This window comes from Diabrotica virgifera, chromosome 7 (assembly GCF_917563875.1).
Source record: "Diabrotica virgifera virgifera chromosome 7, PGI_DIABVI_V3a".
NCBI classification, from domain to species: Eukaryota; Metazoa; Arthropoda; class Insecta; order Coleoptera; family Chrysomelidae; genus Diabrotica; species Diabrotica virgifera.
This window is the reverse complement of record NC_065449.1, coordinates 247,395,188-247,418,022: the sequence shown is the minus strand read 5'-3', so window position 1 is coordinate 247,418,022 and position 22,835 is coordinate 247,395,188. Positions and strand designations below refer to the sequence as shown.

Sequence of the window (22,835 nt, the reverse complement as noted above, 5' to 3'; positions counted from 1 at the left end):
CCTCTGTCATAATATTGGATAATAATGCATCTTATCACATCCCCTTTGTTGAACACATTCCAACAATTACTGATAGAAAACCCGACATGCAGCGCAAGCAAAAAAAGGAAACCAAAATGGAGTATTTATAGACTTAAAATAATCTCTCAAAGAGAAGAAGAAGAGGTGAAATACATATGGTTATAACAGCAAATCTACTAAGATGTTGGAACTGGATTTATTTATTTTTTATTTATCGTATGGCATAGATACAACAAGAACACATAATTTAAAAAAAAAGTATATAAAACACTACATGAAGTATCACAAACGAACATCTAATGTATTAATATACTGTAAAACATTTTCGGTCGCATTCAGGAACTCATCGAAAACTCCAGGGTATCGCCTTCGGGGGCATTCCTCAATAATGTGGCGGATGGTCTGCCGTTGCGCACCACAATCACACTCAGGAGTAAGGGCCTTTCCCCATCTATGCAAGCTGTCAGCACATCTACCGGTCCCTGTCCTTATTCTGTTCAGCGCCGTCCATGTATTGCGGGGCAGTTCAAAGCCTGGCGGTTTCTGATCGATACAGGCCATTTGGTGTGATTCCTGTGGTGAGTCGCTCTCCCATTGTCTTCTCCAAGCGTTGGTGAGGTCGAAATGTTCCTGATGTAGGGAGGTGGCCCTTAACAATGGGGGATATCTGGAGCGCAGTCTTTTCATTTCGATATCAAGCTTATCATGGTGGATGGGTAGTTGATGGTTAGCCTCGATTTTTCGATATTCTCTGAGAAGAGAATGACTTCTTCTTAGTTTAGGCGGTGGAATGTGACTCAGAATGGGAAGCCAATAGTTCGGTGTTGGTCGAATTGTACCTGAGATCATTCGCATTGTCTGGTTTAATTGGGTGTCAATGATCTTCGTGTGTTTGCTATTGAGCCATACCGGCGAAGCATATTCAGCCGCCGAGTATACGAGTCCGAGAGCGGATGATCTGAGTACGGAGGCTGAGGACCCCCATGTGGTGCCACATAGCTTTTGGATTATATTATTTCGCGTCTTCAGTTTTTCTGCCGTTCTTTGTAGGTGTTCCTTAAAACTTAAGGTTCTGTCAAGAGTCACTCCAAGATATTTTGGTGTTGAGTTATGAGCGAGTAGTCTGTTTTCAAAGTGAATGGAGAGTTTTTTGTTGGCTTGGGCATTATTAAGATGGAAACAGCACACTTCAGTTTTCGTTGCATTGGGCCGTAGCCTCCATTTGCGAAAATATTCACCCATAACAGCAAGGTCATCCGTCAGTATTGTCTCTGTAACATTCATGTTATTATGTCTTGCTGCAATGGCCCAATCGTCAGCGTACCCAAATTTCTGCGAAGTTGCGGGGTGTAAAGCTAGTTCGCGTCCGTAGTAGAATACTACACGTGCACCCTGGGTAATGCTAAATGAACTAGCACAATAGGCAGCCAGACAATCTAGAATCTCTAGATCTCCTGGCAAGGAACACATTAAAATAGTTGGAACTGGATGGTTAGATAGTATAATAGAACAAGGAATAATGCAGTAAATAACATTAGCTATGCAGATAACACTGTTTTAATAACTGATTGGAACCATAGCCTCCAGATGCTGTTAAATAGGGTTACTGAAAGTTGTGAAAAAATGGCGATGAAGATCAAAACTGCGAAAACCAAAGTTATAAAAATATCAAAGGACAAAAATTTACCCCTTCCAATTTTATATGAACCACCAACAGCTTGAATACGTAAACAAATACAAATATCTTTTATATATGACATGGCCTGATCATCAATCATCATCATGATATCAATGATAAAACCCGACAAGGCTTTATCAAAAAGAACATATTATTTTGTAACAGTAGCATTATTATCTCACCTTAGATGTCGTTTTCTCCATTGCTATGTATGGTCAATACTTTTGTATGGAACAGAGACCTGGACACTTAGCATAACGCTGATGAATAAGTTAGAAGCCTTTAAACTGTGGCTTTATAGGAGAATCTTGAAAATACCTTGGAAAACCCACACCACAAACGAAAATGTTCTGAGGAGTATAGGTACACATAGGGAGCTGCTAAAGGTCATCAAAGCTAGAAAAGTTAGCTACCTGGGACACATAATGAGAAAGGAAAAGTATCGCCTCCCGCAACTGATCATCCATGGTAGGACTGAAGGAAAACGGGGTCCCGATAGGCGCCAGGTTTCATGGCTTAGAAACATCAGAGACTAGACTGGCCTTGATTTAACATCTTTGTTTAGAGCTGCATTGGATAGATACAGATTTACCAGTGTAGTCGCTAACCTTCACTAAAGGAGACAGTACCAAAATAAGAAGAAGAATGGAGTTTAAATTTCTAGGCATCACATTATCTAGCTATGGAAAGCTCGAAACAGATAACGAGATTTAAGTGAATAGAGCAAACAGAGGCGCAAGATGCTTGGCTGAAACAATATAGAGAAAAAAAATATCGGAGAAGAAATGCAAGGCAGAATTTAGAAAACATTCATCAGACCAATAATGATATAGGCGGCAGAAACACGACCTGGCACAGAACAGAACAAAAATAATGCTAGAAACAGCAGAAATAAAAACTCTTGAAAAAAATGATGATAGAACACTATGGAATAGAGCTAAAAGGACAGATACACGATACTACGGAGATGCAAAGTGGAGAAACATCAAGGACTAGGAAAGAAAGTAATAAAGAAGAGTAGAATGGAATAATCATATAAGCCGAACGACAATAAATAAAGCAGTAAAAACAGCGAGAGACGGTTACCCAATAGAAAGACGATCAGTGGGAAAACAATGAAAACGATGGAACGACAACTTACTGGAGACACTTTGAAAAATAAACAGACCCCAACAAAAGGAATAAGGAAAAGAATAAGAAAATTAATAATATTCTGGCAGATACTTGTAACGAGGTCGTTGCGTTGTTGTTCCAGGTAACTAAATCAGTCGAAGAAAAGAGTTCGCTTTTTAAGACATTTTTATTTGGAATCAAAACATACAAAAGATAAGATAATTAGCCTTTATTACTCGTTAATTTCGTTAATAAAATATATTTATAATCTACGTATTGAGCTTTCTGTTTGGACCGATGTGACGATTTTGACGATCGCGTGAAATAGGAATTGCTTTTATTAATAAGACACGAATGTATAAGGAAATGGAAGAAGAAAAATCTCGCTCAGCTTGCCAGATGAAAAGACATATTAGGGATATACGACCACCGCTCGTATAAGGATAGGTAAAGGATAGGTAAGAGGAAAACTGTCGGATTCGCTCAGCTCGCCAACACGACAGCGGTAAATGGTCGGGAACTACTACCTACATAAACTCACCTCTTATACCTCGCTGTTGTTTATTATTCTTCGATCAACGCTCCAAGAATAATAATCAACTAGGCTTTTCGTTCCGACTTTTATATCGTCCGAGATGGTACAAAAACGTTTTACTTAATTCATTGGCGTACTCTAGACGATAAAATTATATTATCGTCACATGCTATGATTTTCTTCCATTTTGCAAGTGCAATACTTTAAAATATTAAGTTTAAAGATAAAAGTTTAACTCAATCTGTAACGGTAAAGTCTTTAACTCAAAACCAATAATCACAAAGATAAAACAGTGGTCACTAGGCGCATCGGAAGACTAAGAGATGAAAGATGGAATGAATAAATCATAAAATGGAAACCTTAAAATGTAAAAAGAAAAATAGGAAGACTTTACGAGAATACGAGGAAGAATTAACGAGAATATGCAGTAACCAAAGAACAGACAAGAAGACAAAAAAGAGATAGGAATGGTAACTGTTAAGGAAGGCCTATGTTCAATTTTGAAGGCAAAAAGGTTAAGGTACCTCAATTGGTTCGTGGTAAGATAAGAGCCGTTCTTAGTTTGTTGGTAAATGTTTTAATATATCCTTAAGGGGATGGGTACGTATTTTCGGCTGCAATGCCATTCAAATGGGGATTCATTTTTTTTTGAACCCTGAGAAAACTAATAAGAATTTTTGAAAAATTTAAACGCAGAATTAAAGATTACGTTCTTACCGAGGGCCGAAAGTCCCTGAAAACTTCTATAATGTTTATTTTAATAACTTACAGGGGTAAAAAACTAAGAGAAAATTTAGAGTGATTTTTATTTTCAAATATCTCATTCCAAATAAACTTTTTATTTATTCTAAGGGACTTTCGGCCCTCGGTAATAATTTAGTCTTTCATTCTGGGTTTAAATTTTTCAAAAATATTTATTGTTTTTTTCAGGATTCGAAAAAAATGGACACAATATCCGTGGTAATATTTTTTAAATCTATCTTTGTCTTACAACGCACTCAGTCGAATAGAATATTGTCAGGATATTCTCAGTCAGACAGTGACAATTTTAAAAATTTTACATGGCATCGGGAATATTTTGAGTTTGTGATTAAATAATATTGATATATTATAGTGTATATGATAAATAATTGATTTAAGACGTGAATTTAAGAGGAAACAGTAGCGATCAACAGGTGGCAAAAACGCGTTCCAAGATTGCGGCTGTAATTTTGAATATTTTTTCGAGATATTTGGCACACGTATTCGTAATATGTATAATAAAGAATGGCGGTACAGAGCCCAATTTGAAAAAAATATTAATATGTTGAAACTGCTCTGTAATTAAATACAATATTAAAAAAAGAGCCCGTACCGCCATTAAGAAGAACAAAAAAATACACTTTTTTCAAATGAACTTTTTTATCCGATGCCTAAATTTTGTGTCATTTTGGAATTACTAAAATTTTTTATTTCATTAGTAGTTCCAAAATGACACAAAATCTAGGTATCGGATAAAAAAGTTTATTTGAAGAAAGTGTATTTTTTTGTTCTTCTTAATGGCGGTACAGGCTCGTTTTTTTAATATTGTATTTAATTACAGAGTAATTTCCACATATTAATATATTTTTCAAATTGGGCTCTGTACCGCCATTCTTTATTATATTACGAATACGTGTACCAAATATCTCGAAAAAATATTCAAAATTACAGCCGCAATCTTTGAACGCGTTTTCGCTACCTGTTGATCGCTACTGTTTCCTCTAAGAAAAAGTTATTTATTGTGTATTATTTGTGGAAGATCCAAGCAGAGAATACATCAGGATAATATATTCTGTGATCAAAGTATTTTGTTGTTAAAGATGTTCAAAAAATCACTTTAACACTTTTCCTCTTTTCTCGATTGAGTATTAGTTTTTGTTGTACACATTAATTATTACAATCACTGAATACATAGTTAGTGAAAAAATTATCACATTTATTAACTGAATTAATAATTTGCGCAGTTATAAAAATAACAGTTATCCAAGAACATTCAAAAGCCATCTTTTTAAGTTATTGATGACATTCTCAAGTAGAATGACATTCTAGTAATGTTTACATATCAATACCAGTGTGAATTTTACTACACGTAATTTGCCGTGTAAAGACAGAAAAAGTAGGGATAGCCGTAAAATATTTGCGAATTATGTACCGATGGCCTTAGAACTGACTACCGTGTTATTATTGTAATCTAAATTAATAGCCATATTATTTTATCCACCAGAAATAACCTTTTTTTAAACAAAAATTTCAGCGATGATCAAATTCCTGTAAATAGATTTACAATATAATGGGTAAACTACTTAATTACTTTAATAACACCTTTTTATCATCCTCACAACAAAAATCCGGCCGTTCAAGGTAGCTAGGAAACATATATTTTTCTAATGTTTCTTCATGTAGAAAATCATTACGGGTGATCATAGTGCATTTATAATTAGTGAGTCCTCAGCTATGAATTGTGGTAAAATAATTGTAGACACTATTAAATGCGCTGTTAATAGTCTCGTCCCATTGTGGATAATCATAATCATCTCTACTTACTTCTAATAATAAGTAATATGCATTGCAATAATACATTAATAATTATAAAAATATTCTTAAGGATATAACAAAACGCTTTAAAAATAACACAATAGTTTCGGAGACGGAACAAGCGAAGAACAGCAATTATATGACTATATATACTATATACCAGGGGTGGGCAAAGCGCGGCCCGCGGGCCACATGCGGCCCTTTAGACATTTTTCTGCGGCCCTCAGAAAAAGTGAATTATTTTTATTTAAAGAATTATTGTTTTTTAGTTATTGTTAGTAGTAATGTAATAAGTAAATAAATATAACATAAAACGTCATTTTGGATCTAAACATAAAAAAATTTTTAATTACCCAAAAATTAATTAAAGAGAACAAACCATTCTCAATGGTGAATTTATAACAGATTGTTTAGATAAAGCAAGAGGAATTTCATGTCCAAAAGAACAAAAAAAATTCAAAAATATGAGCTTATACCGAAAGACTGTCGTCTGAAGGCTTAAAATAATGAATAAAATTATACAAAATCCACCGAAATCTATTTTAGAAAGTAACTTGATGTGGTATTCAATTCTATTGGATGAAAGTGTTGATAGAACTGACACAGCTCAGTTATTAATATTTATTCGAGGAATTAATACGGATTTGGATATTTATAAAGAAGTGTTATCAACGGAATCCATGAAATCTCAAACAGCAGGAAACGATACTTTTGAAGTAGTCAGGAATTTTTTGGAAAACTATAAATTACCTCTTAAGCAATTAATAAAAAGTGTAAAAACTGACAGAGCACCAAATTTAAGAGGAGCAAATATTGGCATGTTGAGAAAAAGATTATGCTCATGAACAATTTCCAGAATTGATTTATTATTATTTCACTGCATAATCATCTGGTATTTTTCAAAAATATTTTGCATGTAGACAAAGTCAGAAAGTTTCAATAACTAATATTGTTAATTTTATTCGTTAACGAGGATTAAACATTGTGAATTCATAGCATTTTTGGAAGAGTTAGAAACAAAACACACTGATGTCTTACTTATACCACAATCATTTTCGATGGATAAGCTTGGGAAAAATTCTTAAAATATGCTGCAAATTAAGGGAGGTAATTTCTTTATTTTTAGAAATGAAAAACTGCGACACATTTGCTAAATTTATAAGTTTTGAAGGGCCATGCGATTTTGTCTGTACCTGGACATAATCATTTAAATAATATTTTAAACATAACATTGCAGAGCACAAATTTATACACACAGAAACTTTTAAAATGAAACTGAATGAAACTATTTATTCATCATATTTATAAAAAAGTTCGAATTCGTTCATGTTTCATCATTAAAGTCATTAAATAATGTAGCAGAAATATTTTTTTATTATTTAAGTCTTTCAAAGAAAACAAAAACAGTACCTAATATTTTATTTGGGAATTAAGCCACAATTTAAGTTTGAAATTAAATAAGTATATTTGACGTTTCGACTTCCATTTCGGAATTCGTAATTTTTTTCAAAAATCGTAATTTGATAACGATTTCCGAAAAGGAAGTCGAAACGTCAAATATACTTATTTAATTTCAAACTTAAATTGTGGCTTTATTAGCCACAGCTTCAGAACATTATTAAAAAAGAGTGAAGGGAATCTAAGAATTTTTAAAATTTATAAGTTTATTTATTTTTTATTTAAATGACGTTTCCATATATTTAAGCACGAAATTTCTCTTTAAATATATAAATAGCTAATAGCAACGGGAAAAAAGAACTATGTATTTATTTCCATTTAGCTTAAGAGAGCAGGCGCAAAAGTTTATTTTGAATGAGATATTTGAAATTAAAAATCACACTTAGTTCTCTTTTTTGCACCCCTGTAACTTATTAAAATAAACATTATAGAGGTTTTCAGGGACTTTCGGCTTTCGGTAATAATGTAATATTTCATTCTACGTTTAAATTTTTCAAAAACACTTATTAGTTTTCTCAGGATTCGAAAAAAATTAATGCATTTAAAAAGCATTTGTCCGAAATTTTGCGCATACGCTCTTTAATGCCTCGACAACTAATAAAGGCCATTGTCATGGTAAAGTCGATTTCGAAAGATCGAACATCTGCTGTCCCTCAAGTGAGTACCGATCCCACAAGGATAGAAATTAGTTTTATTTATTAATTTTTTATAAAGAAAAATGTGCTACCAAGCTAGGATTCAAATTCACAGCCCAAAGAACGTCATTTAATCAAAATTATAGTAAAGTTAAAAATTTTAATATGTCAATTTAACAAATGCGGCCCTTGATAAAAGACCAAAAACTTTTTTGGCCCTTACCAAAAAAAGATTGCCCACCCCTGCTATATACTAAGGATTTCCACAGTTTTCACTGTATTGCTTCACTCAACCGTTCTCTCCAGTTCTTTCTGTTTTTTGCCAGCCCCTTCCTGCAGATTTCTTCTTTCCATTGCTTCCCTCACTTCATTTTTGAAAGCTCTTCGGGGTCTGTCTCTCTTTATTTTTCCTATCGGGCTCCACTCTGTTATTCTGTTTATCCAATGTTTCTTGTCTGCTCTTCTGACATATCCGTACCAGGTTAATCTCTTCTGTTTGATGTAGTCTATAATATCTGAGTTCATTCCCATTATTTTATAGTCTCTATGTTATTTATTTTATGCCTTATTGTTACTCTGCAGCTTCTCCTTAGAAATTCCATCTTTGTTGCTCTTATTTTGTTTTTGGTTTTCTAATTTATTGTCCAATTTTCACACCCATAAGTGAGGATACTTCTGGTCATGGTGTTACATATTCTTCTTTTTGTTTTTATATTGATGTTCTTATCCCACAGTGCCCGGTTCAATTTTCGTATGCTGTCTCTTGTTTGTCCTAGTATATTTTTATATCTTATTTAGTTTAGTTATTTAGTTGTTCCATTGTTCTTTTTCCAGAAGTTTTATTTCTGCATTCTTCGTTGTTAGATGTTCAGTTCTCTGGAAGTTTATTTCCATCCCATTCTTTGTATATTCCTGTTCCAGTTTTCTCATCATAAAACTGAGGTCAGCAGAACTTAGGGATGGGACTGATTACCATGGAAGGATGGGACAATAATTTTATCACCATCATTGGCTCTACAATCTGTGGTGGGTCTTCGCCTGTTCTAGAATCAGCATCTATTTCTTCCTATCCTTCGCCTGGGTTGTTTAATTTCCTACTCTTAATACTCCTAACTCGTCTTCCATCTGGTCCTTAAATCGTGCTCTGGGCCTGCCTCTTCTCCTGACTCTAACTGGTCTTTGGTTAAAAACGTGTTTTGACGGCTCTACCTCATTCATTCTCTCTAAGTGGCCTAGCTACCGCAGCCTGTTTATTTTGATGGACCTACCAATACACTATATAAAGGCGGTAAAGCTCAAAATTATAGTGTCTGCACCATAATACGTTCTCCTGCACGCCCAGGGCCCCGCTACCATATGTGCAAAGTGTGCAATGCACACGGGCGCCATCCTTTAGGGGCGCCAAAACCCGGGGTCAAAAATTGCAAAAAAAACAAAAATTAATTTTAAAATAATAGTTGAGAAATATAAATAAACAGGAGAAAACGAGTAGAAAAACAGATTACTTCGGAGATATAATTAGAGAACCTTAATACCATCTACTTCTCCTTATAATACAAGGAAGAATGTAGGGAAAGAGATGGATTGGTCGAAAGAAATTTTCATAGACACGACACCTAAAGAAGAAGAAGGTATAAATACACACGAAATTTTATTAGCATATCATTCAGTTACTGCCGATTCTTATGTGCGAGAACATGTCAGGAGTTAGGTATTTTAATTTATTTTGTTATGATTTTATTCTGGTTGTTTCATTTTGATATTTTAGTCTTCAAATAATAGTCCATGTACTCACGGTTTTTGCTGTGAATTTTAAAGAATTGCTTGTATTGACATGAAATTTGGCATACACATAGCTAACAGGTCAAAGAAAAAAAGGGATATTGTGCTGATATGCCAGGGATTTTGCCTTTTGCCCTGAGAGTGAGTTTAACCCCTTCTTGGTTGTGAAAAAACATGCATTCAAAATAATTGCGGAATTGGCTGCACTGACTAATTCTAAGCAACTTTGGTTTGATCGAGTTTTTCACCAATTCAATAGTTTTCGAGTGATTTTCGAGTAAATATGTTCATTTTTCAACAAAAGAACCACGTTTTTAGACGGTGTTTCGCAAATAACTCAAAAAGTAAGTATTTTATGGAAAAAAAATCTCTTAGCAAAAATAGAGCTTACAAAAAAGTGAAAAAATGTTTTGTATATGAAGTCGGTAAACCCAGTAGAAGTAGAGTTGTAGCTAATGAAAAGTAGGTTCTTATTCGTCAAATTCCAAATCAAATTTCTCTACGTGAAATAACCAAAAAATGAAGCATTTTTCGGGGAAAACTCATTAAAACTTCTTTAAAGTGTTTAAAGAAAGCTATACTTTTATTTTTTAAAAAAGATTCTAGCATCAAAAGTTAGTAAGTTTAACGCTTAAAAATAAAGTTGGTCCCTTTTTTGATAAAAAAAAAATCGTAAAAATCACCCCTAATGAAGAGGAAACATCCCAAATGAAATTAATCGTTATCCCTTCACCATTTACCATTTACCATAATATTATTATGTATTATTTATATGATCTTAGTTTCATCGGTTCAAAGTGGTCATTTTTGAAAAAATTTGGTTTAAAGAATTACTTTTTAATGTTGAAAAAAATTCCATTTAAAAGAAACTTAAAAATTATTATTCAAAAATCTCAAAAAGTAAAAAATGTAGGTTTGACTTTTCTGAATATGTTGAATTTTTTGTTTTCCTATAAGACAAAAATTGGGTAAGATATAGCTGTTCCAAATTTGCATACACTTGTGATTAGTTACTCGTTCAAGCCCTTTTAACTACAGCCTTTTCAAAGATACACATTTTGAACCCATAAATCTTCAATCATATAAACACTACATAAGTAAAGTAACTTGCAGTTTGGGATGCTAATTAGAGGGTGATTTTCACGATTTTTTTACCAAAAAAAGGGACCAACATTATTTTGAGAGTAACGTACTTATTTTTAATGTTATAAACATAAAAAAAAACAAAAATGAAGCTTCTTTATGGATACTTTTCAATAGATTCAACTCTGCTTTCTACTGGACATACAGACTTTATATTGTACATTTCTTACTTTTTGAGCTATTTGCGAAAAACTTCTAAGCTGTTTTTTTTCTTTTTGAAAAATGAACATATTTATTCGCAACTTTTTTGAACATATGTTTTTTCACCCCCGCGCGAGAAGGGGTGAAATTCATGTTCAAGGCAAAAGCACAATCGGAACAATATCACTTTTTTCTTTGAAATGTTAGCTATGATGTGTATGTCAATAGTTCTACTCTACGGATGTGAAACCTGGAAAGTAGCAAAAACCCTTACAGAAAAACTGCAGGTCTTTGTTAAGAAATGTCTACGAAGAATTGTTCGTATTTTCTGGCCAAACATCATCAGAGACGAAGATCTACTACTCCCAACCCAACAAAAGAGGGTAGAAAATGAAATAAAATCCAGAAAGTGGGGTTTGATCGGTCACACACTCCGAAAAAATAGTTCCAATATTGCAAAGATTGCCTTAGAGTGGAATCCCCAAGGAGAAAGAAAAAGAGGTTGCCCAGCACAAACTTGGAGAGGATCCATCATGGACGAGATAAGAGGTCAAGGAAAGTCTTGGAATGAGGTAAGGGCTTTAGCACAAAATAGAACCCGATGGCGTGTTTTCACTAAAGCTCTATGCTCCACTTAGTAGTTCAAGAATATTATATCACTCATCAATTTTTTAATTACTTTTTATTGATTCTAATAAAAAATTTGCATTTTCCTGTAAATTAAATCGTCTGCGCATTTTATACTGTATCTTGGACACAGTAACAGCATAAATAATTATAATTTTATAGCGTTAATAAAACCATCAGGAATTCCGCATTTCTTATATATAGTTTCATTACTCATTATCATGCTTTGTTGCACGTATTTGTTTTTATAATTAGTCCAGTAATTAAAGCAAAATAAATAATTGCTCGTTTTCGTTTCTGCGTAATACACTTAGGTACATCCAAATTGTTGGTAATGCGATACACGTAGAAACGCGTAATTATATTGTTAGGCAAAATAGTAGTCTGAAAACCGTATACATTATATAACAGATACGGAAAAATTATATTAGCATCGATGGAGACGAACACTGTCTTTAACACTCTGACGATGTTTTCAGTACCATACAGAATCTCCAATTCAGCATTGCGACGTCTTCTTCACTCTTCTGTAAATTCATCTCCTCAAGGGCCAAATATCTTTCTCAGAACATTCCTTTCAAATACCAGCAACTATTTTTTTCCCGCTGATGAAGGGTCCACGTTTCACTTCCATATACATATAACAACTGGCCTGACATGTACAGTCTTAATTTATATTGTCTGCTATTGTCCTCAGTTATCCTTGGTGAAACCTCTTTTTCTGTGTGGTTTTCATCTGTGATTACCGCCTTCAGGTATTTAAACTCTTTAGCTCTCAAAAACACAAGAGTAATTTGTTTGCATCAATTTAGTACTAAAAGATGACGTGCCTTAGGCACCAGGTTCACCGGTGTCTGTTCTGATGACGTATTTGTGTTTAACAACCACAAATACCAATGAGTAATCTGTCTGCATCAATGTAGTACCGAAGACCCTCGAAATTCCAGAAGATGACGCCCATTGCAGTGACCTTTGGTACAAGGTGTGTATCGGTGGTCGGCTCTGATGGCATATTCGTGTTTAGCGCCCTCAAAAACCTTCCAGTAAACCATTTGCATCAATTAAATACCAAAAACCTTCGAAACTCCAGAAGATGACGTCCCTTGCAGTGACCCAGTGCACCAGGTGCTCTGAAGGTCGGTTGTGATTGCGTATTCGTGTTTAGCGATCTGAGTAATTCATTTGCATCAATTTAATACCGAAAACTCTCGAAACTCCAGAAGATGACGTGTTTTAGTAGTGACTCTGGGCACCAGGTACTCCGGATGTCAACTCTGATGGCATATTTGTGTTAAGCAAATACAAAAACCAATGAGTAATCTGTCTGCATCATGTAGTACCGAAGACCCTCGAAATTCCAGAAGATGACGCCCATTGCAGTGACCTTTGGTACAAGGTGTGTATCGGTGGTCGGTTCTGATGGCATATTCGTATTTAGCGCCCTCAAAAACCTTCCAGTAAACCATTTACATCAATTAAATACCAAAAACCTTCGAAACTCCAGAAGATGACGTCCCTGGCAGTTACCCAGTGCACCAGGTGCTCTGGAGGTAGGTTCTGATTGCGTATTCGTGTTTAGCGATCTCAGTAATTCATTTGCATCAATTTAATGCCGAAAACCCTCGAAACTCCAGAAGATGACATGTCTTAGTAGTGACCCTGAGCACCAGGTACTCCGGATGTCAACTCTGATGGCATATTGGTGTTTAGCGACCTCAAAAACCCCCCGAGTAATCCGTTTGCATCAATTTAATGCCGAAAACCCTCGAAACTACAGAAGATGGCGTCCTTTGCCGTGACCTTGAGCACCAGGTGATCCGGGGGTCGGTTCTGATGGCGTATTCCTATTTAGCGACCCCAAAAAGCCCCCGAATAACAATTTGGTCCATAGTGTATTGATTTTGACAGGTTTATGCACTTTTTGATGCATTTTATGCACTTTAAAGTGCAATTATTATGCATTTCCACCCATTTTTTTATATTAGACTTTTTTCTGTCGTCATCCTGAACCTAATTCAAAAAACTGCAAGTCTGTAGGTGCTATATTTAAAAATCGATTTTATTTTGTGCTAAATGCCCTTGTCTAATATAAAATGAAGCGATAGGTACATAACTTGTATTTACGATAAGCAAAGACTTTTTGTGAAATGAATCATGTGTTTGGTCAACTGATTTTGACTTTTTAGTATATTTCTGACTACGTTGTTGATCGTTTCTTGTGTGGTACTGTTAACAACGTTTTGTGCCGGTAAAAATTTTAAATTTATTATGCATATCAACAGTTAAATCATGTTAACAATATTCGGGATGAACAACGGAACTTGTGTAATCATTTAAGAGATTTCTATAATAATATTATTATAAATTATCCATTTCAATCCTTATAAATATAATAATCTTATACATAGTGCGGTTGCGGATGATATACCGATGAATGTGACGATTTATCATAGTACTGTGCTGAACATAGGCCTGCCCGTTGAGTTCTCAGGATGTGTAGCAGTCTTCCGGTTCCGATAATGATTCTTCAAGCGAATTGGTAAGTACTTTGCAAAACGTGTTTTATATTATCAATTTATAGCAAAATGATGTTTAAGTCTTTTATGTATTTTTATATGTCGATTTGTTATCGCATTATTTCATTTAGAAGTTATTCCTTTCTTAATCATGTACCAGCACATATTATTTATTCTCTTTCGCTTTTTGTTCGGTATTGATTTTCTTTTTCTTCGGCATCCAAAAACTATATTTCACAACAAAGCATTTTAAATTTAAACATACCAATTTTTTTGTTATTCGTACAAATGTCTATACCACAATCACAATAAAGATGCATTAGAAATAAACAAACGAAGATACGTTGAGTCTCTCAGATACGAGGAGCACTCTCAAATTATAATTTAAAATGTTTATGCCTTTTAAATCATGCTTTTATACAAAGTTTAATATACATACATTGTAAATCACGATTCGAGAGTGCTCCCCATAACATTCAACGTGCCTTGGTTTGTTTATTTGTAGTGCATCTTTATTGTGATTTTAGTATAGCCTTAATGCATACTAATTTGCACAGTTGCCTTAAGGGGGTAGGTGCAAAATTTCGTCTCCAATGTGTTTTAAATGCTTTCATTTTTTTCGAATACTGAAAAAACTATTTTTCAAAAATTTAAACTCGAAATGAAATATTATATTATTACCGAAGGCCTAATGTCCTTTAGAATAAATAAAATTTATTTTAAATGAAATATTTGAAATTAAAAATCACACTAAATTTTCTCTTTTTTTCACCCCTGTAACTTATTAAAATATACATTATAGCATTTTTCAGTAACTTTCGCACCTCGGTAATAATGTAGTCTTTCATTCTGCGTTTAAATTTTTCAAAAATAACTATTAGTTTTCTCAGGATTCGAAAAAAATAAATGTATCTAAAACAAATAGGAGCCTAAATTTTGCGCCTGCGCCTACCCCATTTAAAGCAACTGCGCAAAGAGTACTGAACAGTGTAGTGAAGAGATCTGGAGGCTCAGGAGACTGAGACCCTTAGGTAAGCCCTGAAGGAGACATCAGAGAAGAGAAGAGAAGATTTGAATGCTATGTTTTATTTAAAATAAACGCAATATTCGCTTATATTCTCATTCTTATTTTTTTTAAATACTGCTATTTTTAGTAAAACATATATTAGAAGTACAAGTGCTGTTTTGAATCAAAATGTAGATTTGCGATCTTATTCCTTTAATTTTTGTCTCAAAACATACTTAAGAGCATAGGCGCAAACTTTCGGGCCAACGCTTTTTAAATGCATTCATTTTTTTAGATTCCTGAGGAAACTAATAAGTATTTTTGAAAAATTTAAACGCAGAATGAAAGATTATATTATTACCGAAGGCAGAAAGTCCCTGAAAACTTCTATAACGTCTGTTTTAATAAGTTACAGGGGTGAAAAAAAGAAAATTTATGTAATTTTTAATTTTAAATATCTCATTTAAAAGACACCTTTTGTTTATTCTAAGGGACTTTAGGGCCTCGGTAATGATGTAATCTTTAATTCTTAGTTTTTCTTTCAAAAATATTTATTAGTTTTCTCAGGATTCGAAAAAAATGAGTGCATTTAAAAAGCATTGGCCCGAAATTTTGCGCCTAGGCAAAATAATACGCATTGTAAATGGTTCAGTAGAATTAATATCATATATTGTTTTACAGTACAAATGGTACGATGTCGCTGGTGAGTAAGGGAATGAGTCAGGGATTTATATTACTAACATAGATATCTACTCTTTATACGCCCTGATCACTTAAACATATTCCATTTCTTAAATTATAAGGATTGCACTACAAAAAAATTTCACTTCATGATAATTTTAAAATATTGCATATTTTTTTTAAATATTCCACACTTTTTGAATATTTTCTTTTAAATGACCGAGGTTCAGGTGTCCACCGCAAAATCCATTTTTTTTTGAGGTGTGTGCAAAAATTTGCCACCGGCTTATTTTCCATTATTTTGCCTTGAATTTTTTTTGAATATTCTTTGGATTGTACATACTGAATATGTTTATTTAATTTAAAAATAAAATAACTCTACCATAGTTTAAAAAAATCATTTCAAAAATGTGATTGAAATGTTGATTCCCAACCATACCCTCCCCCACTTAATACAATGTGAATCTGAATTTTTGAAAAATAAATTAAAAGTATGAAAAAATCAATAATTTTAGATTATTTAAAAAAATAAAAAAATACTATACAGTGTGTCAAAAAAAAGTATGCAATCTCTTCTTAAATTATTTTGGTTGTGTTCATTTAAGTATGTCTCTGATAAATTAAAATTAGCATCAATTTTTATTATTTGTTTTAAAATACACTTAAAATACTGTTACATCATAGTAAGTAACACCAAGCAGCTTTGTGTAAATAACACTAAGCATAACATGTGAATATGTAAGAAGAGTTTAAGTCCAATGACTATCAACTCTGAGGGTTTATTACTAATAACTAAACTAAGTATAAGTACATATAGACACTTATTTTCTAAATGGTAAGTCAAGAGGAGTTCTAATGTTCAGTTGAGTCATGTGGAGTTGTCTAATAAATTCAATGTTAATTCGTTGCGGTGCTTTCCAGTCGTTTGAAATATTTATAACTGCATTTGACGATCAGTCCCTGTAAATGTCTGTATTTGGTATGAACCACGGTGCATTTGTGATGACACGAAGAATCTTTGATTGAAATCGCTGTAGTATTGATAGGTTGTTGTCTGCTGCAGTTTGCCACAGTTCAATCCCTTATGTCCAGACGGGCCGGATAATTGCTTTATACACTAATATTTTGTTAGATAAGGATAAGGTGGATTTACGGCCGTGTAACCAGTAGTGTTTTTTGCATTCTATTTCTAATTGCTTCCTCTTCATCCAGATGTGTGTTCTCCATGTTCGTTCCTTGTCAATGTGTAATCCAAGGTATTTTACAGTATCATTTTTAGGAATTTTCTTGTTATACATTAGGATATTCGGTGTTTCTTTGTGGCATTTAGTGAATACTACGTTAACTGATTTTGCTTCGTTGATCTTTATCTTTCATTTGTTAGCCCATATTTCAATTAAATGTATGTATTGTTGCAATATTTTAGCTACCTGTATGGTATCGGGGTTTTTTACCAGAATTGCAGTGTCATCTGCGAATTTTGCGATTGTAGAGTCTTCTCCAGTTGGAAAAGCAGCCGTAAAGTTTATGTTGTGGATGTTAGACCCCAGCATTTATGTTGTGGATGTTAGACACACTTTCTTCGTATCTTGCATAACATAGCCTTTCTTTAAAGTATGATTTTAGTACCGTATATAGCATCTGAGACATTTCTTTCTTCAGTTTGAATAACAATTCTGGATTCCAGACCTTGTCAAAAGCTTGATTAACATCCAGGAAACAACTCTTTTCCTGGAAAGCTGATTGTATCTTTATACCACCCTATGCACTTGTTTAGTTGTGCCGTGCTTTTGGCTAAAACCGAACTGATGACCATTAATTAAAATTATAATTAATATGTAGATAAATAACGTAAAAAGTAGATCAGATGCTTTAATTTTCTCTCTTAAACTACCACTTCTATTAAGCAACCATCTTCTGATTCTCTGAGAGTAGGCGCTATTGGAAGGTTTTACTGTAGTACCGCATTTTATCATAGTTTTTAAATTTTTGAAGTTATACTTCTTTACCGGCGATAGAGGGTGATTTTTTTATATGTTAAAACCTATCAGCCCGGCGCATGCGCATTATAACTTTGTTCTGATTGGATGTTCAAATGACATGTCAAAAATTATCCGATATGGCAGCTGTGGTTTGAAGGTAAAGGTAAAGGTAAACAAATGTATAATATATTAGTTTTATTGTTGTGAGGACAGAAACAAAAAAGTTTATAATATTGTAGTGACTTTTAAATAGTTTTTAAAAGCAACAGGTACGTAATAATTGTTAATGTATCATGGGTATAAACCTACCTATTTGATCTGCCAAAATACATAGTATGTAATACTTTTATTTATATAATTTGATTACCATCAAAATTTCTATCAATATTCACCTAATATATTCTATTCACCTAATATATTTATATATTTTCAATTCTAAATCATTTCAATTCAAAATTAAAATAATTTGATCAATTTTCAAAATATCAAAATATCACAGGTTTAATCCGTTTAGTGAGTCGATCTTCGTAAATAATGACACATAGTGTCCGTGGCTAAGCGGAGAAGGCGAATGAATTCCAATACCAACCGCTCTTATCAGCGTTGGTTCGAGTCCCGATAGAAACTTTCTTTTTTGTTTTTTTTTATACATTTTATGATTGTAAGTATATTTATTATATAATTGTATTTTCAGAAAATACGTATTTAGTTAAAAAAATTTTCGACAATTAATGTTCAGACATCATTTGTGGCTTGTTTAATGTGTTTGTGTGTGTTTTATTCTTTTATTATTTTAATTTTTGGCACTGTTCTAATAAAAATGTTTGAGAAGTAGTAAGTATAAATTAGTTTAATATTTAAACAAAATATAAATAAAAAGTATATTAATTTCGTTTAAATCATATCATATAATAGAAGTATAACTTCTTACGTGCGTACAAAGTACACACACATTTTTTTGCAAAAAAATAAAATAAAAAAATATCTTGTTTAAAATATGTCTTTTGCACAATGTTCAAGATTTTTCGTACAATTATTGTAATGTTTTTTCCCAACCAAACACTTTTTACGATAACTAATGTGTAACAATTTCGAAAATTTTTTTTGAAATCTCAATATTTTCTACATATTTTATCAACATATACAGGGTGTCCCGAAAAGATTGGTCATAAAATATACCACAGATTCTGGGGTCAAAAATAGATTGATTGAGCCTAACTTACCTTAGTACAAATGTGCACATAAAATAGTTTTAGCCCTTTGAAATTACAAAATGAAAATCAATTTTTTCCAATATATCGAAAACTATTAGAGATTTTTTATTCAAAATGGACATGTACCATTCTTATGGCAGGAACATCTTAAAAAAAATTGTAGTGAAATTTGTGCACCACATAAAAAATTTATGGTGGTTTTGTTCCCTTAAACCCCCTTATATTTTGTGTATATTCCTAGTACATTATTATTGCAGTACTATTAGTTGAACATAATGTTTATAAAACTTTTTTGCCTCTAAGTAATTTCTCGAAAAGCCAGTTTTTATCGAGATATTTTGAATATTTATCAAATCCACCACATATTTTGTATATGGTTAAGTATGGTTATAGAGACCTGGTAATAATTTATTTAGTGTATACAGTGAGCACGTAAAGGTTGGAATAAATTCATTTTCTCGAGAACAAACGATTTTGGAAAAAAATCCCGAAAGAGGTAAATTTTTATTTTCAAATTACGACTTTTTGGCATATATATTATACTAGTGACTTCACTCATCTGGGCGTGATGACGTCATCGATGATTTTTTTTAAATGAGAATAGGGATCGTGTGATAGCTCATTTGAAAGGTAATTCAATTCTCTATTTAGTAATATAAACATTAACAGAATTATTTATACAGGGTGTCAAAAAAAATTGTTTTGGATTCAATTTATTGGCATAAAAAGAAGAATGTATGTAATTTATTTATTTCAAAATACATTTTACTGCTCTCAGAAAACAAAAAAAAATGTGTATTTGCAAAATAATCATTGCTTTTCGCTTAAATTAATTGTTCAAATTGTCACGAGGCTAGTGGGTGGCTGCTTTAATATTGAATTTAAGCAAAAAACAATATTTATTTGCCAAATAAACATTTTTTCCTGTTTTCTGATAGCAGTAAAATGTATTTTGAATTAAATAAATTACACACATTCTGTGTAAATACGTAGGATGTAGGAGTAGCGATAAATACGTTTATTGATATAGACGAACACAAGGATATATTTCAATCCCGGGAGAACCGCCGAACACTGTAACTGATAAATGATACGCGATTAGCTGAAGACTGAATGAGAACTCTCTTTCTAGGCCCAAGAGCCTAGTTTTATAGAAGCTTAAATTGGGTCATAGGTGACGCTAGTCCCCCGTGATTTGTATATCTAATTAATGTAAATAATTCTACTTTTGTCAGCAGTTTCGTGACATTTCCAAATTATATTGTTGATAATTGACCAATTTGTATCTAAACTAATTAATCTACGTGCGTGAATATACAATAAATAAATTCGTGCGGTCTACTGGGTGATAAAATAATTCTGTTCAATATTGAATATGAATTCTGAATATTTATTATTGGACACATTCTTCTTTTTGTTTCAATAAATTTAATTAAAAAAATTTTTTTTGGGCACCCTGTATAAATAATTATGTTAATGTTTATATTACTGAATAAAGAATTGAATTACCTTTCAAATGAGCTATCAGACGACCCCTATTCTCATTTAAAAAAAATCATCGATTACGTCATCACGCCCAGATGGGTGACGTCACTAGTATGATATATATGCCAAAAAGTCGTAATTTAAAAATAAAAATTGACCTGTTTCGGGATTTTTTTCCAAAATCGTCCGTTCTTGAGAAAATGAATTTATTCCAACCTTTACGTGCTCACTGTATAGGTGTATTTTGGTATTATAGAGACCTGGTAACCTGAAAATTTTTTTCAATTTACATTTTTTAGGTATATTTTGAACCATATTAAACAAGAACCCACATCTCGATAAAAGGTCGAAAGAATACTAAGACTAATACATCGCCTTATCGAAAGAATACTAAGACCAAAAAAAAGTTTTAAAAATATTGTGTGTAACTAATGGTACCGCAATAATAGTTTAATTGGAACGTACACAAACATTTAGGGGGTGTAAATGAACGAAACCCCCATAAAATTTTGATGTAAACGTATTAAAAAAGAAGCTGCATCTCGATAAAAACTGGCTTATCGAAAAAATATTGAGAGACAAAAAAGTTTTAAAAATATTGTGTTTGACTAATGGTACCACAATAATAATTTAATTGGAACGTACACAAAAGTTTGGGGGGGTGGGGGCGGTTTAAGGGAACAAAACCCCATAAAATTTTTGTTCCCTATTGTTTTTTTCTAAGATGTTCCTGCCATAAGAATGCCACATGTCCATTTTCAATCCAAAATCTTTTAGAGTTTTCGATATATAAAAAAAAAATCGATTTTGTAACTTCAAAGGGCTGTAACTTTTTTTGTGTTCACTATTGTATATAGGTAAGTGAGGTTCAATCAACCTAGTTTTACCCAACAATCTGTGGTATAATTTATGACCAATCTTTCCGGGACACCCTGTATATGAACAATATTTTCTACATATTTTAATTAAATTTTAAAAATTTAAATCGAAAAATCTGTAAATGGTTTTTTATTAAAAAATCCTTTATAAAACTATATTTATTAAAAGAACCTTTTCGGGCTTAGTATATCGTAGAATGTTTTCGGAATGAAATTCCCATTTTCAGTGCTACTACAGGGTATACATGGTTAAAGCCACTAAATTTAAGGGTGAAAATCCTTTAAATGTTATAAAATTGTTTTTATATTACATTGTGGCTAATAATATTAAAGGATCTTTAAATTTTGAGGTGATGTTCTTCATGGAAACGTAAAACTTCCAATTAGGGGTTGCTGGCCTGGAAAGAACCTCTCTAAACTAGGTAGAACCTAACAACTTAGAACAACTTAGATGGTAGCAGGTACAAATGGAATTTTCATTCCAAAAACGTACTGTGATGTAACCCAAAAGGGTTTTTTTAAATAAATATACCTTTCATATAAGATTTTTTAATAACATTTTTTTATTAAAATTCTATGATTTATGGTACACAACCGACTACAGAAAATTCACTTCCTTGTGGATTTTTTAAATTTGTATAAAGTATTCATATAGTAAAAATCGTGTACTCACCAATTTGATTGTCAAAGTCATGGTACTAACACTGCACAAATCACTATAGTAACAAAACCGCAGAAATAAACGCTGTACCCGCTCTACCGCGATTTATATACTTTACCATTTCTCCTTTGTTTGAAGCAGTCAATGAGCAGATCAATCCTAACCAAAACAAACCATTTTGGCGAAGGTGGTTTAATAATATTACATTCTATACTTCATAAATTGTTTCCTAAAAATCGCCAGGTGGATTAGAATGCAATTTTATTAGATACAGGGTGTTCAAAAAATGACAAAATACATAGTTATATATTCTTTTTATTTACTAAAATGCGCTATTGCTAATATTTTGTGTTTTTGAAAACGCTCAAAGATACCTAATAATGATTTTTCTACTAATAATAATTATAATCTTGTAATAATATATGTTCATATTCGATTAATAATTTATTTAAACGAGGTCGTATTGTTCAAGATCTTCTAACCAACTCATATTTAAATATTTCTTGAGTTATTATGCATTTTGTGAGTTTTTTCATATTTTATTTATTTTTAGTAAAATCTTTATTTGAATTTAGACATAATAAAGGAAAATGACTTTTTATCAAAACAAACTTTCGTATAGATGTTTTTGGTATTTCAAGGGATAATTTAGACAGTTCGGTTTTCAAGCAAGAAATATCAAAAAATAATGAAATAAATAAATAAACACCAGCGTTATTTGAA

General features: G+C 32.4%; 1 protein-coding gene across 2 annotated transcripts in view; it reads right to left on the bottom strand.

The window, feature by feature from the left end:
- The window catches only part of LOC114326065 (uncharacterized), an 87,240-nt gene extending 64,983 nt beyond the window's left edge, over window positions 1–22,257 (bottom strand). For both annotated transcript variants that reach the window (XM_028274260.2, XM_028274261.2), the window contains exon 1: window positions 22,125–22,257. In XM_028274260.2, the coding sequence (XP_028130061.2) occupies window positions 22,125–22,145 (21 nt within the window). In that variant the 5' untranslated portion in view covers window positions 22,146–22,257. The remainder of the gene's footprint in view (window positions 1–22,124) is intronic.
- Between the last annotated feature and the right edge of the window lie 578 nt (window positions 22,258–22,835).